The sequence below is a fragment of the Plecotus auritus genome (genome assembly GCF_963455305.1).
Source record: "Plecotus auritus genome assembly, chromosome: 6".
In the NCBI taxonomy this organism is placed as follows: Eukaryota; Metazoa; Chordata; class Mammalia; order Chiroptera; family Vespertilionidae; genus Plecotus; species Plecotus auritus.
Window position 1 is genome coordinate 123,665,473 of NC_137773.1, and position 16,423 is coordinate 123,681,895.

At 51.3% G+C, this 16,423-nt stretch overlaps 1 protein-coding gene across 1 annotated transcript in view; it reads left to right on the forward strand.

Annotated features, from left to right (window-relative positions):
* Nucleotides 1–16,423, forward strand: part of LRIG1 (leucine rich repeats and immunoglobulin like domains 1) — a 104,659-nt gene that overhangs the window by 86,192 nt on the left and 2,044 nt on the right. The window contains exons 10-17 of the mRNA XM_080676303.1: nucleotides 756–827; nucleotides 1,506–1,577; nucleotides 4,871–5,034; nucleotides 11,636–11,956; nucleotides 13,245–13,526; nucleotides 14,327–14,746; nucleotides 15,257–15,382; nucleotides 15,814–15,960. Of these exons, the coding sequence (XP_080532429.1) occupies nucleotides 756–827; nucleotides 1,506–1,577; nucleotides 4,871–5,034; nucleotides 11,636–11,956; nucleotides 13,245–13,526; nucleotides 14,327–14,746; nucleotides 15,257–15,382; nucleotides 15,814–15,960 (1,604 nt within the window). The remainder of the gene's footprint in view (nucleotides 1–755; nucleotides 828–1,505; nucleotides 1,578–4,870; nucleotides 5,035–11,635; nucleotides 11,957–13,244; nucleotides 13,527–14,326; nucleotides 14,747–15,256; nucleotides 15,383–15,813; nucleotides 15,961–16,423) is intronic.

The window sequence follows — 16,423 nt, forward strand, 5'->3', positions numbered from 1 at the left end:
TCAGATCGTGATTCCTAAGAAAACTCAGCCATCGCTGCTGAGTTTGGGTGGGAATTCGCTGGAAGCAGGAGCCCCCCCAGCGGGTGGGCGGCCTAGGATCCGGGCAGGAGACAGGAGGCTGACCTTTGAGAACACCTCTGCTGGGACGTGGTGAGCCTGGTCCATGGGTGTCATTGACAATCTGGGTTCTTGCTCAAGAGGCCAAGGTGCTGCACCTGCAGGCCCAGAGGGCCTTCCGAGGCAAGTCCCAGCTCCCTGGGGCCCAGGTGTAGACTAGGGCGCCATCTCGGTGACCCTCCCCTGCCTCCTTGGGGAACCTCCATCCAGAATGCAGTTTTCAGAAGTCGGTGGTATTTAGTTCTGAGTTTTCATTTCCATCTCTGACCGCTTCCTCGCTCCTCTGCGGCCACGTCTAACCTTCAGTCCCACCCTCACTCGGGTGGTTGGTGGAGAGAGGCAGCCAGGACCAGGTGATTTCCACTTAATGTTGCAAGGGGCCTTTCTGGCAATTCCAGCCTGTCATCACTGCTGGATTCTAATGAAGATAAAGTCAGTCTTTCCTTTCATAAAGGGGAAGGCCTGTGCTCTTCAGCCCTGTGAGCTCAGCGCAGGTCAGGTTTCCACCTGCCTCTCCCGCACACACTTACCAGGCTATCAGGCAGCACTGCCCTAATTGTGTTCTCTTTCTCCTGCCCTCCCTTGTTGCCCCGCCCCTCACCCCCCGCTCCCCCGTTTTGGATGTTTGGAAACTGCAGATCTCTGTCTGGAAACAAGATCAAGTCGGTGGCTAAGAGAGCATTCTCCGGGCTGGACAGCCTGGAGCACCTGTGAGTACCTGAGCAGACCTTCCCTACCCGGCCACCAAGTGCGGCTCAGGAGCCGCTGGCCACTTAACCACAGTTATAAGCCAAGATGCAGGCAATCAGAACGCCAGCTGCTTCCTTCTCGTTATAAGTCAGCTTTAGCTCTGGCCTTTATTTGCCTGTGCCAGGAGCAGTTGCACTGCACACGGCCCGGGGTGAGCTCCCAATTAATGCAGTCGGCGATGGATAAGTCCCTTCCACCTCCTGCCCTGCCCCAGCCCGGCCTGGCCCCTCCACACTCCAGGGCCTGGCCCGGCCCAGCCTGGCATCTCCACTGCAGTGGCTTCAGAGAACTTCGCGGGAGGTTTTCTCCTCGTGGTTCCGAGGAGGGTGCTCCAGGGCTAGATTCTCTGTATCTTGCCTGTGGTCAGGCTGACCTATTGGAGAGGTCTGCCTGTTGGGTGGTGAGCAGGCCTCTCCTGGCTCTCGCTCCCCTGAAGGCTGGCTTGGTTTCAAAGTTATTCCCCATGCTCCTGCCCATATCTGTGAAAAGTGGAATCAGGGCCGGACACGGGTCTGGCTCCCCCCGAGGCTCCCTGCACAGCCAGACTGTCCTGAAAACCCCCTAGTCCCTGGCTCATATGCGGGCTGCCTAGAAGGTGCCCGGCGCTCTCTACCTCAGTAAAGAGTGTTCTTTTGCAGGAACCTTGGCGAGAATGCGATCAGATCTGTCCAGTTTGATGCCTTTGCGAAGATGAAGAACCTGAAAGAGCTGTGAGTACCTGGGGTTCTGGGCCCCCGTTAGCACCAGCAGTTCCAGAGCAAGAAATGCCTTATTTTGATTGTGCCTCATCTTATGTAATAGTTGTTAACACTTATCGTTGTGTTTAAGTTAAATTTTCTTTTACAAAGATTCCCTGTGGGGTTACTCTGGACCAGGGGTAAGAACACCATATTCCCGCTGTTTCCAGCTCTGGCTGCCATGGGGTCTTGTCTGGGCAGTGCAGACTAGCGGTAGTGGGCGGCGGCCGTAAGTAGTGTGTAAGAGATGGGCGGAGCCGGGTGCCAGGCAGCTGGGTTTAGAAGAGATGGCCCGGCTGCGCTTGACCAGCGCTGCTCTAAGTCACGGGACACAAGCTCTCTATACCATGCAGTCACCCCTTTAATTAGGGCAGGGACACGATTTCATCTTCTGGGTTTGCTTAAAATGAAGGGTCTGTGTTGAGCGGCTGCTTTAAAGGATGTGGGCTGTGAGCAGGGCAGAGGTTACTGTGGGACATCTGGGTCCAAGGCCCCTGGAGTTCACGGTGTGGTGCTGTGCTGTGGGCTGTCATCGTAGGCCCATGGGTGACGGCTAGAGCTCACCTGTGCCCTGTCTGTGACAAAGGAGCTAGTCTAGGGATCTGGGCAGCGGTTCCCACGTTCCTTCCTTCTTCCTGCGTAGAAATCTGGTGCTGTGGCCGCAAAGTTGGTTCCCTGAGGTGTGGCTGTGGTTCTCACAGGGGTTGGCGAAGCGCAACACCACAGTCTGCACCCTGACACTCCTGAGGCCGCTGGGGACCCTAGATTGTAGGCAGGCAGGGGCGTAGGAACCAGAGTGGGAAGCAGGCCCTGGCGACACCCTCGTGGTATGACTTGACTGTGAGGTTCCAGTTCGTCCAGTAGGTACTTTTCAGCGTGTCCTATGTTAGAGCGGGAGTGCGTGGGAGGATGGGCACACGGACAGAGGTGTGATGTGGCACATAGAGCCGGGTGTTGATTGTAAAGTCTAAGTGGTGAGTACATGAGGGTTTATGTTACATTTCTTCCAACCTTTCTGTTTTTGAAAGTTTTCAACTATAATGTTAAAAATATCTAAGTAAATGGGAAGAGAATATTTGAGAGAAAGGGAAGGACAGGGAGATAAGATGTCCCTTTTGGCCTTCTAAAAATTCCGGTTTCCTGAGACAGTGTTCTAGTTGGAAGCAGCCCTTCCAGGTGCGGGACACAGCCCTCCCACCCCCGCATCTGTGGGCCGGAGGCACAGCTTGGCCCTCTGCCTGCGTTTCCCATCAGTCGCTGCGTGTACCAGCTGTGCCTGGCCCTGGGCCCAGCCTTCTGCTGGAGAAACAGCGAATTCCACTTGGTCATTTTCTTCCCCATCAGATCAAGGCAGGTTGTACTGTGTGCTTAGTCATCCTCTGGGTAAATTTCCACAGTGATGATTAGAAACACACTCTGAGCTGGAGTCATGAAATGCACGAGGGAGCCGCAGCACAGAGCGTTGGGACGGCTGGCGGCAGCCGCCGAGAACGTTGGCGAGGCTGCGCTTGGAGTTGGGGCAGTAGGCGTTCAGTCTGCAGGGCCTCGGGTCGCTGGCAGGGTTCTTGTCCAGTCTCAGCCCAGCCTTTCTTTGCAGCAACTCGTGTGTGTGGACAGAGGCCCGGGCCCAGCATCCTGTCCTCCCTGTCCTGTTGGTCCTTAGGAAAGCTTTCTCTCCACCGAGGGCCGGTGGTTTTTGCGGCCTGGGCTCCCGAGGGGGCTTCATTGTGGAGGATGGGGAAATCCTTGGGATGGGATGCGGGGACGCGGGCCAGCAAAGATGCTGAGTGTGTGGTGTGAGGCTTGACCCTTTCCACACACGTTTCTCACCCAGGACAATGTCCCAGTTTGTTCCTGTGTCTCAGATGAAATCTGTCCCTGTCTCCCACTGGGTGCCGAGCGCCGCACAGGGAAGGCCTAGTGTCTGGCTGGACATTCATGTCCGAGCACCAGGCTTTCCTGCTGCCTGAGAGGAAGGGGCGGCACCCAGATCCCCTCCCTGGGGTGACCCGTGAGCTTCTGTCAGGGAGCGCTCCCCTCTGCTCATCACCAGGCCATTGACTATTCAGCAGAACAGCCCCCCAAGGTCTAAGCACAGAGCTACCTGCCCACCAAGTAAAGATGAAAGCTAATGCTGATTTGAAGGTTTGACCTGGGCAAGCGTCGCACTTATAATGGCTTTGAGGCAATTGTTCTGTCTTTAAAAAGATACTTCCCAAAGTAAGCTTAGTCAGTGAAGATGCCCAGCTAACCTGGGGGAGGCAGGAGCGGGCGGGAAGCGAAGGTGTAGCGTGGCTTACCGGCTTCAGTGTCGCTCCCTGGCTGTGACCAGGGCCCCGACTCCTCAGCAGCCAGAGTGAAACAAGGGAGCACCAATGCTGTCCTGGCTGCTTCGTGTGGCATCTGAGGAAGATGGTGGGTGAGACGGAGGCTGATGGCATGATGTTGGCCCATGTGACGCTTGGAGTTTCCAGGCACGCGTGTCCTGGGGACGGTGTGTGACCAGGAGCCCCGGTGTCTCCTGGGCCCCGGGAACATGGGCAGTGAGACTCTGGGTTGGCTTATCTTCAAGTGACTCCTCAGGAAGGAATGTCCAGAGATCGGCGATTCCAATTTCTGTTTAAAAGCGGATCCTCAATTGCTAAGAAATGAAAATGAAAATATTCTCTGTTTTGGTTGGAGCCTCACAAAACCAAAGTGGCGCATTCCCATGCCCCGGCAGCGCGGTGAGCTCAGCTCTTTGGGAGCGGAGCCGCGGGCCTCCCTGGTGCTGGTGCAGAGACGCAGGTGGATGGGAGCGTGGGCCAGGCCCGCCCTCCGAGGAAACACGCAGCCCTGCCACCGAAAGGAACAGTCGTGTAGAGGTGGCGCCTCCGCAGAGTCGGTGCAGCACTGAGATCGCGGTCCCAGGCCCCCCGGCCGCTCCCTTGTTCACCAGGAGCCCTGCTCTCTGAGGCCCGGAGCGTGAGCGTCCTGGTCATGGCAGAGCATGGCTGTCGGAGGACGTGTCTGAACGCGGCTGGTGCTGTGCACGTGGTTCTTGGGCCCATGTGTCAGCGTCACCCCGAGCGTGTTAGATGCCGGGTCATGGGTCCACTCAGCCTATGCAGCCAGAAGCTGCGTTTTATCAGCATCTCCAGGTAGATGGCCTGTGGCTGCAGAGGGACCGGGAGGGAACCATGCCCATCGGCCTGCTGCGCGAGCAGCAGAAGCTGACCAGGTGACGGGTCGCTGTTGTGCTGAGAGCATTTCTGTTTCTCTTGCAGCCGCATCAGCAGCGAGAGCTTCCTGTGTGACTGCCAGCTCCGGTGGTTGCCCTCATGGCTGCTGGGCCGGACGCTGCAGGCCTCCGTGACCGCCACCTGCGCCCACCCGGAAGCGCTGCAGGGCCGGAGCATCTTCTCAGTGCCCCCGGAGAGTTTCGTGTGTGGTAAGCCCGTCTGTGGTCGTCTTCCATGCCGGGCGCGGAGCCAGGAGCTCATCACGGAGTGGTTCCTGTGACCAGAGTGAAGCCCAGGGTGGTTTCCATCAGCCACTGGGTGCTGCTTGCCTCCCACTGAAACCACACGTGGTATTTACGGCAAGGCTGCCTCCTTAGGTGGTTCTTGGAGTCCACGCTTTAGGCGGAAGGGAGTGGGGAGGTTCAGCTACAAATCAGAGGAATCAGTTACAGGAAGATAGTTTGTTATTTCAGGAGGGCTCTGGTGCCCGGTGTGGCTGTGGATTTGCTCAGTGTCTGAGGCTGGGTTTTAATGTGTTTCTTTCCAACCCCAAGAATGAAAGGTTAAATGCAGGAAGAACGAGTCCCAGGAGAACATGCGCTGTAGTAAAAATAATTCCTTAATGTTGACTTGCCCTCTTGCTGTTTCTCAAACCATTGAATCTGCTCGTGTAGCTTAAAATTCTTTTTCCTTCTGATTGTTGGAACGCAGCTCTTGCCTTTGGCCCAGGGGTGGTTGGGCTCCAGCACAGATAGGAATAATGTAGTGGTCAGGGAGACGTGGTCCGAGAATGACCACTTGTGAGCTGTTCCTGGTCTGTGCTCAGAGCAGGAGCGAGGCCGGGGGGTCCCAGGCCTGCCTGGAGCAGCTGGGCCAGCATGAGTCCAGCTGCCTCCATCGGTCCTGCCCATCTGCCTGAGCTCTGGTCCCTGCTCTGGTGATCATAACCAGGAGCACCCCTAGTGACATGGGGGCCCTTGTGGGCTACTTCTTGATCCTACTTTGTGCGCACAGCCATAGCCGTGTGCCCCCCCCCCCCCACCTTTCTCCCCATTAGTCCAGTACAGCCTTAAAGACCCTGCCAATGTGGTAGCAGCTTTTCTTACTCATCAGTCTCCCGGGAGCTCCCTGCAGAAGGTGGGGTGCACGTCGCTCCCACCCCTGGGGCAGATGGCTGTGTGCCTAGAGCTCCTCAGGGCCTGGTCCTTAGGGCACCAGAATGGTCAGAGCTCTCTGAGGTCGAGTGCTCTGCCCTCTTTCCCTTTCCTTTCCCTTTATATGTCGCATGCAGCCTCCAGCCTGTGGCCCTGGTATGTTCTGGGTTGTAGCACATCTTACCCCCTTGGGCTCCCACCCAGGCGTCATCAGGTGTGGGTGGGAGCCATGGAAACACTGGCAGGGAGCAAGGGTGCAAACTCTGTGCTAGTCTTCCATTCCTTTTTTATAGAGGCATCGCAGGAATCAGTTCAGATATCAAGTGAGGGTGCGGGCGGGGAGAGAGGGAGCCCCCTGCATGCAGGTGGGAGGGAAATGGTGCAACCGCTTGGCGACAGTCTGTCAGTTCCTCAAACAACCAAACAGCAATTCTACTCTTAGCTCCCTACTTGGGAGAGATGGAAACAGACGTCCACATGAACATCTGTGCACACAGGTTCACAGCAACAGTACTCGGAACAGCCAAAAAGCGGAACCAACCAGTGCCCCCAGGTGATGAATGGATAGATAAAATGCAGCGTAGCCATGCAGTGGAATATCATTGGGCCATAAAAGAGGGAGTAAGTCATACAACACAGATGAACCTCACAAAAGACCACATGTTGTAGGATTGCAGTCACATAAATAGGAAAACCAGTACAAGTGGCAAGCAGATTAGTGGTTGCTGAGGGCTGGGAGGGACGGTGGGAGAAGGGATGGTAGCCAACAGGTATGGGGTTTCTTTTGGAGGTGGTGAAAATGTTTTTAAAATTGACTGTGATGACGGTTGCACATATTTGTGAATATACTAAAAACCATGGAATTACATACTTTAAACAGGTGAATTCCATTTCAATAAAGCTGTTTTTTAAAAGATAGATTTTTTTATACCATAAAATTCACCCCTGTAAAGTGTACAATTCAGTGGTTTTTAGAATATTGAAAAGTTGTGTAACCCTCACTATTCATTCTAAAATATTTTCATCACCCCTAAATGTGCTCCATGTCCCCAGGCCCCGCAGCCGCTGCTCTAGTTCCATCTCTGTGTTTTATGTTTTCTTGATGTTTCATGTAAATGGAGCCTTACAATATGTGGTCTTTAGTGCCTGGCTTTTTTCATAGCATAATTTTTAAGCATGTATCAGTACTTCATTCTTATAAATGGCTGAATAATAATCCATTGTATGGATATACATGTTATTTATCCATTATCAATGATGGACATTTAGGTTGTTCCTCTTTTTGGTTATTGTAAATAATGCTGTTATGAATATTTGTGTCCAAGTTTTGTGTGAATTCTTTTGGGTACGTAAGTAGGAGTGGAATTTCTGGGGCATATGGCAACTCTGTTTTACTTTTTGAGGAACTGCCAATTGTTTTCCAAAGTGGCTGCATCATTTCATAGTCACCAACAGTGTATGAGGGTTTTGATTTTTCCACATCCTTGTCAGCATTTGTTACGTCTTAATTTATCTATAATAGTTGATGTGAAGTGGATTCTCAGTGTGGGTTTTCTTTCCTTTTTTTTTTTTTTTTTTTTTTTTTTGCACTATATTTTTTTAATTCTCACTCGAGGAGATGTTTTTCATTGATTTTAGAGAGGTGGGGGGTGGGGAGAAAGAAACACCGATCAGTTGCCTCCTGCACATGCCTCAACGGGGGATTGAACCCCAACCTGAGTATGTGCCCTGACCAGGAATCGAACCTGGTGTACAGGACGATACTCCAGCCAACAGCCACACTGGCCAGAGCTCATTGTGGTTTTGATTTGCATTTCCCTGATGACTGATGTTGATCATGTTTTCATATGCTTATTGAACACACACTCATATAATCTGCTTTGGAATAATGGCTACTCAGATCCTTTGCTTATGTTTTAATTGGGCCCTTTGTCTTTTTATTGAAAAGTTCTTTATATATCAAGATACTAGACCCTCATCAGATATATGATTTGCCAATATTTTATCCCAACCTGTGCATTATTTTTCATTTTTTGATGGGTGAGGCACAAAAGTTTTAAATTTTGATAAAGTCCAGTTTCTCTATTTTTTCTTCTGTCATTTCTACTATTGATGTCATATCTAAGAAACTATTGCCTAAGACAAGGTCACAAAGACCTTTCCTTCTATGAGTTTTATGATTTTAGTTGCTACATAGACCTTGACTTTTGTGGGGGTTTTTTTTGTTTTTTTTTTTGAGACTATTTTGACTATTGTGGTTCTCTTGCATTTCCCTATAAAGTTTTGGATCAGCTTGTCAATCTGCAATCGACACAATTGGCATTTTGAAATAGGGATTCCATTGAACCTATACATTAATTTGGGGAGTATTGCTGTCTTTTAATATAAATTCACGAAGATGGGATGGCTTTTCGTGTGTGGTTCTGTTGTTTTGTAGCTCTTCTGTAATTTCTTTCAGTGGTGTTTTGTGGTTTTCATTGTACACTTTTTAAAAATTCTTTCTGGAGCTATTTTAAATGGTATTCTTGATTTCATTTTTAAAGTTTCATTGCTAGAGCATAGAAATGCAATTGAATTTGATATGTTGATCTTGTATCCTGCAGCTGTGTTTGAAATAATTTATTAGTTCTAATAGTTTTTCAGTAAATTCCTTAGGTTTTCTTTATATGTGATCATCATGCCATTTGGAAAAATATAGTTTTACTTCTTTTCCAATCTGGCTGTATTTTATTTATTTATTTTTGCCTAATTGCTCTGGCTAGAACCTCCAGTACATTATTGAGTAGAAGTGGTGAGGGTAGACATCCTTGTCTTTTTTTCTGCTCTTAGGGGAAAACATTCAGTCTTTCATCATTAAGTCTGATGTTAGCTGTGGATTTTTCTTAGATGACTTTTATCAAGTTGTGGAAATTCCCTGCTAATTATAATTTGTTCATAAAAACATTTCAGCTTTTCTCATGAGAGGGTGTTGGGTTTTGCCAGATGATTTTTTTTTTTTTCTTGTACCTGTTGATGCGATCAGGTGGGTTTGACCTTTATTTTTTTGAAATGGTGTAATATCTTGATTTGTGGATGTTAAACCAACCTTGTATTCCTGGGATAAATCCAGCTTGTTCATGCTGTGTGATTCTTTTTACATGTTGTGGGATTTGTTTTGCTAGTATATTTGTTGAGGATTTTGTTGTTTTCACTTGTAAAGGTCTGTAGTTTTTGTTTTTGGTGATGTTTTTGTCTGGTTTGTTAACAGATAAAATACTTGCCTCAGAGAATGGAGTTGGGAAGTGTTCCTAATACGTTTTTCGGGAAGAGTTTATAAAGATTGGTGATAATTCGCCTTTAAATGTTTGGTAAAGTTCAACAGTAGTGCCTTTTAGGTCTGGGCTTTTCTTTGTGGGAAGTTTTGAAATTATTAATTCAGTCTGTTTACTTTTGTTAGAACTATTCAAATTATACATTTCTTCTCCAGTAACTTCTGGTAGCTTGTGTCTTTCTCAGAATTTGTACATTTCAAACTGGTTGTCTAATTTGTGAGCAGTTATTCATAGTAGCCCCCTGTATTCTTGTTATTGCTGTGAAGTTGGTAGTAATATCCCTTCTTTGATTCCAAATTCTGAGTCTTCTCTTTTCTGCTCCTACCCTTTTCATCTCAGCCTGAATGATTTCCTTTTGTATTTCTTGTAAAGTAGGTCTGGTAGCAATGAATTGTCTCAGGTTTTTGTTTTTTTTCTAAACCTGAGAATGTTTTACTTTCGCCTTCATTTTTGAAAGGATGGTTTTGCCGGATGTAGGATTCTTATTTGGTATTTTCTCTCTTTCAGTACTTTGGCTTTGTCTTCCTGCTGCCTTTGACCTCCGTGTTTCTGGTGAGAGATTAGCTGTCACTGTTACTGAGGTCCCTTGTGTATGATGAGTTGCTGTTCTTGCTGCTTTCAAGATTCTCTGTTGGCAGCTTGACTGTGATGCACCTGGGTGTGGTCTCTGAATTTATTCTATTTGGAATTTGCTGAGCTTCTTGGATGTGTGGATGCATGTTTTTCACCAACTATGGAAAGTTTGGGGCCATTATTTCTTCAAATACTCTTTCTGTTCCTTTTCTTTCTTCTTTGTAGACTCCCATTTATTTGCATGTTATTATGCTTCATGCTATCCCACAGGCCTCTGTGGCTCTCTTCTCTTCTCTTCATTCTTCCTTTGTTTACGTTTCTCAGACTGGATTATCTCAATTGACCTGTTTCAAGTTTACTGACTCTTCTGCCCACTTAGCTTGGCTCTTGAGCCCTTCTAGTGAGTTTTCCATTTCAGTTATTATACTTTCAAACTCCACACTTAGATTTGGTTCATGTTTGCAATTTATATGTCTTTATTGGTATTCTTTATTTGGTGGGAAAGTATTTGCATACTTTCCTTTAATTTTCTTAGACCTGGTTTCCTTTAGTTCTTTGAACATATTTACAAAGCCAATTTAAGGTCTTTCTTTACTAAAGCCAAGAGCTTCCTTGAGGACATTGTCTGTTGACTTTTTTCTCCTGTTTCTTTGTGTGTTTTGTAGTTTTTTGTTGAAAACCGAACATTTAAAATAATGTGAATCAGTGTTCCTCTCTTCCCCCTGGGTTTACTGTTGTCCTGTTAATTAGTTTCTTTGTTCAGTGACTTTCTGGACAGACGTTATATAAAGCCTGTTCCGTGTAGCCACTGAAGTCTCTCCCTGGTTACATCCTTAAGTCACGTCAGCCAGGAAGTCTCCGCCCTTTGCGCAGCATCACTCCCTGTTTGCACGGATCCTGTTAGGGCTGGTTGCAGGCAAGGAACTGGGCCTCCAGGCCCTTGCTGGGGGCACAGCCCTGCACATGAGTTCTCGGGCCTCAGGAACATGGCGGACCTCTTCAAAGCCCTGCAGCACTGCAGTCACCTGGTTTTCCATTTCCATTTCTGGCCAGCCTCTTGTTGCCCCAATGGTATCACTGCCAGCCGGGCTGCTGCTTTCATCAGATGCCCTCAGGGTGGGGCTCCCCCTGCTGAGCACAGGGCATCTGTCAGATAAACACACCCTGAGGATGGGCTTAGGGGGAGGCTCCAAACCATCCTGCCTCAGTGATTGCTAAGCGGCTGGGCTTCCAGGATACCACAGAGCCTGGAGAGTGGGAGAAAATGCCACAAAGCTCACTTTTCTTCTAGAGATTCATGCATTTCCTTGATCCACATCCTGTGGGTTGTTGTAGCCTCTGGTGGAATCTTTGGGGATAAAATAATTTTTTCCCAGAATTCTGAAGCAGTTCCTTTGGCTAGTGCTTTCCTTGCTTTGACACAGGAGCATATTTTCACAGGTCTGGGTTCTGACACAAGTGCTTTAGAGTAAAGCTTGTGGGTGAGGTCTGTGCAGTCTCATCCAGTAGTTCCTGACTCTGTTAAGTGTGTTAAATGAGGAGACCGCTGGTTGCTTTGCTAGTGGAGCACCAGTGGAGTGATTTGTGACCAAGGCGTGCGTGATCTTGGAGGTGATCGCTCCTCGTGGACATAAAACTGGACGAGGCAGGCTCTCCAGGTGGGAGTCCCTCCGTGTCGGTGGAGCTGAGGACTTGCTGTCCCTGCGGGAAATGCAGCTGCTGCCTCTGGGTCCTAAGTGCCTGGTGACTTACAGTGGCTCTTCTCTCCCCAGAGGACTTGCCAAAGCCACAGATCATTACCCAGCCGGAGACGACGGTGGCTGTGGTGGGCAGGGATGTCCGGTTCACATGCTCGGCAGCCAGCAGCAGCAGCTCCCCCATGACCTTTGCCTGGAAGAAGGACAGTGAGGTTCTGGCCGACGCCGACATGGAGAACTTTGCCCACGTGAGGGCACAGGACGGGGAGGTGATGGAGTATACCACCATCCTGCACCTCCGCCGAGTCACTTTTGGGCACGAGGGCCGCTACCAGTGTATCATCACCAACCACTTCGGCTCCACCTACTCACACAAGGCCAGGCTCACTGTGAACGGTACGCAGGCACCCTCTGGCTGCCCTGGTGCTCAGCTCCTGCACATCCACACGCAGCCGTTCTCTGTTACCATGCGGAGGGACTGAGACGGCCTGCACGGTGTCACCGTTGCCTGGGTGGGCCTCAGGGCAAGCTTTGAAGATTCTCAGTGGAGTCTTTGTTTTGGGGATAAAATAACTTTTACCCACTTATTATGTTAAGTGAAATTGTTGGCCCAAGCCTTGTATTTTTATCCATTTATTATCCTCCATAAAACAAGATGCCTGGTATCCAGATCCAAGATACCTGATCCTGGGGAAGTGGCCGCCCTCTGAGTAGATGGCATAGCCTTGGAGCCAGAGGCCAGCCTGGGACAGGTCAGCCAGCGGTGCGGCAGCCGCGCCTGCCTCCCAGAGGCTGTGGAGTGCAAGGCTGGTGTGAGTGTAGCCTGAGGGCAAGCAGTCCTGGGGGTGTTTGACAAGGGTTTTTCACTTGGGACACAGTCTCAGAGCCTGTCAGGTTGGCTTCTTCACTACTGTTTGTTGTAGTGAGTTTAGGGCAGAGGAGGAGTTAGCCACCCAACCCCCCTTAGCCTAAAGAGATGTTCCTGATTATTAAACTTCTAATTAAAAAGTGCTGGAACCAATGCGTTCTCAGGCCCTTGCAGACCACGGAACACATACCCGTCACCACACTGGCTGCTTCTCTTGGCTTTTCTGGGGGACTCTTCATTGTTTCTCAAAAACTCAGTGAGCTGTTAGCCTCTCCAGCAAATAACCTTGACAGGCCCGTGGCTGGATGCTGACCGTGTGGGGGTATTGGGGTCAACGTGTGGGACAAGAGCTTTCAGCTTTGTGTGCAGGGCCTTGGCCCACACCCTCCAGACAGGACTTCAGGAGGGAGCTCTCTCCCCTTCTCCAGGGGTGGGCACCTCTCCCTCCCCGCGTCAGTGCCTCCTGCTGGAGTAGCAGTTTGGTTTCCCAGGCTCTCCTGCCAGTACTTAAGGTGGGCAGGCACCAGGCCTGCATTTACGGGGTGTCCTGGGACGGACTGATTACCATGCGAGGGATGTCGCCAGCCTCAGGGGTACCAGAGAGACTGATGGAAGTGCTCTGCTGTGGCCACGAGCAGCTGGCAGCCTGGGGGACCTGCGGCTGCTCATTCTGAAGTGGCCGTCCTGGGGGTAGGCAGACCTTGGCACACAGGGTGGTAAGGTGGCGAGCGACACCCAGACATGGGAGGGCTGTTGCCAGAGGGTTTTCCTGGCGTGGTTCTGGCTTTCCCGTGACCTGACCTGTCTGTGTTACAGTGTTGCCATCGTTCACCAAAATGCCGCACGACATCGCCATCCGGACTGGCACCATGGCCCGCCTCGAGTGTGCTGCCACCGGCCACCCTAACCCCCAGATTGCCTGGCAGAAGGACGGAGGCACTGACTTCCCTGCCGCTCGTGAGCGACGCATGCACGTCATGCCTGACGATGACGTGTTCTTCATCACAGACGTGAAGCTCGATGACATGGGGGTTTACAGCTGCACCGCCCAGAACTTGGCCGGCTCCATCTCGGCCAACGCCACACTGACTGTCCTAGGTTCGCCTGTGGCTATACTCAGTGTATACGTGTGGGTATGGGTGTGGGTGACAGGTTTTCTTAAACTTCACAGATACCTAGAGTCGATGTTCTTCAACCATCTGTGGAGCCTGGTGTGGGGCAGTATGGTGGCTGTTTGTACTTTAATATTTTAAGCTGCTTTCTAAGATTTCTTTTTGAATAAGTGGTTCCATCTCTTTAAAAAAATAGGGCTTCAGTATAAAACAGTATAAAACACTCTAGATGAGAACTGCTCTGGAAGGGACAGGGAGACACGGGCCATCACAGGAGAGCTGTGGACAGTAGATGGAGACACGGGCCATCACGGGACAGCTGCGGACAGTAGATGGAGACACGGGCCGTCACGGGAGAGCTGTGGACAGTAGATGGAGACACGGGCTGTCACGGGAGAGCTGTGGACAGTAGATGGAGACACGGGCTGTCACGGGAGAGCTGTGGACAGTAGATGGAGACACGGGCTGTCACGGGAGAGCTGCGGACAGTAGATGGAGACACGGGCTGTCACGGGACAGCTGGGTACAATAGATGGAGACACAGGCTGTCACGGGACAGCTTCGGACAGTAGATGGAGACACGGGCTGTCATGGGACAGCTGGGGACAGTAGGTGGGAGCTCGTTCTTGCTGCAGCAACCCCACCTGGGAAAGACTTGGCCATGTCAGCAGGGCCCAGAAAGTTTGCCCTGTGATGAAAGATCTGGTGTGGCCTTTGCTGATGTGTTGGATTGTCTGTCCAGGAGCCCAAGGCCCACAGAATAACGGTCCTGTCTCTGCCTTGCAGAGACCCCGTCCCTGGCGGTGCCCTTGGAAGACCGCGTGGTGTCCGCAGGGGAGACGGTGGCGCTCCAGTGCAAGGCGGCGGGGAGCCCCCCGCCCCGCATCACCTGGTTCAAAGGGGACCACCTTCTGAGCCTCACTGAGCGTCACCACTTCACCCCCGGCAACCAGCTGCTCGTTGTGCAGAACGTGGGGGCCGAGGATGCGGGCCGGTACACCTGCGAGATGTCCAATGCCCTGGGCACCGAGCGGGCGCACAGCCAGCTGAGTGTGTTGCCCAGCCCTGGTTGCAGGAAGGACGGGACTACCGTGGGCATCTTTACCATCGCTGTGGTGTGCAGTGTGGTCCTGACGTCCTTAGTCTGGGTGTGCATCATCTACCAAACCAGGCGGAAGAGGGAAGAGTACAGTGTCACCAACACAGGTACCCTGCTGGCAGCTGGCTTTCGGGGAGGAAAGCAGTGACCCTGGGGAAGGCTGGTCCAGGGCTTTCTGTATATGTAAACTCTAGGACCTTGGGGAACCTGGAACCATTCTGGACAGTGAGCTTTGGTGTGCCTGGCACTGTTTTAACTCCCAGGAATGGGATGTTAGATGGGAAGACTGTCAAATGCAGCACCGTGAGCTCTGCAGTTCCTACCCAGGGTGGTCAGAGGCGTCCTGGGCGTGTGCCTCGTTGCCGTGGGGGGCCGTTACTGTGCAACTCTGTGTCTATCAGCTCTCTCTCCCATCACTGCTTTCTGTCTATGCACTCGGATCTGATGGCCACACCTTTCACACCTGGGTGAGAAGTGCACTGGGGAGGCCTTCTGAGCAGGACCCCAGGTTCTTCATGGCCGGGACTGCTGCCATGGGGGGGGGGGTGGTCCTGTGTCTGTGTCCTTGTCACCACAGAGGACTGGGATCTGGGGGTGACTGTCCTGTCTCCTTGCAGATGAGACTGTTGTGCCGCCGGATGTTCCGAGCTACCTGTCTTCTCAGGGGACCCTTTCTGACCGACAGGACACTGTGCTCAGGACTGAGAGTGGCCATCAGGCCAATGGGCATGTCGAGAGCAATGGTAAAGCCACAAAGTCTGATGCAACTGTTACCTTGAGCATGTTGTGACCTGGAAGGCAGGTGACTCGAGCCTGTTGGATTTTTGGACCTCCCTGTGCAAGTTCTGCAAAGTTTAAAACCCCGCCCCCCAGGAAGTCCCTCTGTTGGGCTCAGTGTCTCTTGCTAAGAGCCTTAGCTCCTCTCAGCAGCTCTCCTGGGTGACCGCAAGCCGCTCGAGAGGGACAGCGTGTGCTCGGCACGCTTGTCCCCAGGGCCTCCTGTGTGGCTGCGGCAGGCCTGGTGCTGGGAAGGAGTCTCAGGAACGGGCCTGGGCCACCCCTCGAGGGGCATTTTAGAAACACCTGTCTTCTAGCAGCAATGCCCACTCTTTTCATAAGTGTGCCCGTGAAGTGCTGAGCCCGGCGCTTCCAACAGTGTGGGACTCTGTTGCAGGTGTCTGTCCAAGAGACGCAGGCCTCTTTCCAGAGGCCGATGGTCCCGGCATCGCATGCAGGCAGTCCCGGCTCTGTGTTGGGTACAGCAAGGAGCCGTGGAGAGCGACAGAGAAAGCCAGTGGCACACCTGGTCCACAGAAGATGGGTGAGAGATGCTTTCTCAGGAAAAGTGTTTTGTTCTTCAGATCCCAATCTGGGTTGACCTCAAGGGTGAGGCATTATGGGTCTAAGGCCATCCCAGGATTGGGTTTTCATATCTAAACAGGAAGTGGTGTGGGGCCTGGCTCTCTGTGAGTAGGATGTATCTAAAATACTCCTATGGCATGGACTTTCCAGATTTGTATGCAACATCAGTAGAGCGCCAGGCCTGACCTTTCAGCAGGGCCCTGTGGAAGCTCCTTGCTGATGGGTCGGAAGCTCCTTGCTGATGGATCAGAAGCTCCTGATGCTGCGAGGAGCCATTCAGATAGGATTTCTTCCTGTGATCCCAGTTGTCTGATGAAGAAATTAAATCTGAAATAAACATGGAAAACCCCATCCTTAGCCTCAGGGGGTTGTAGTGATCTCAGTGGGCCCGCCCCTGGTGCTGGGGTGCAGCAGGCTTGGGG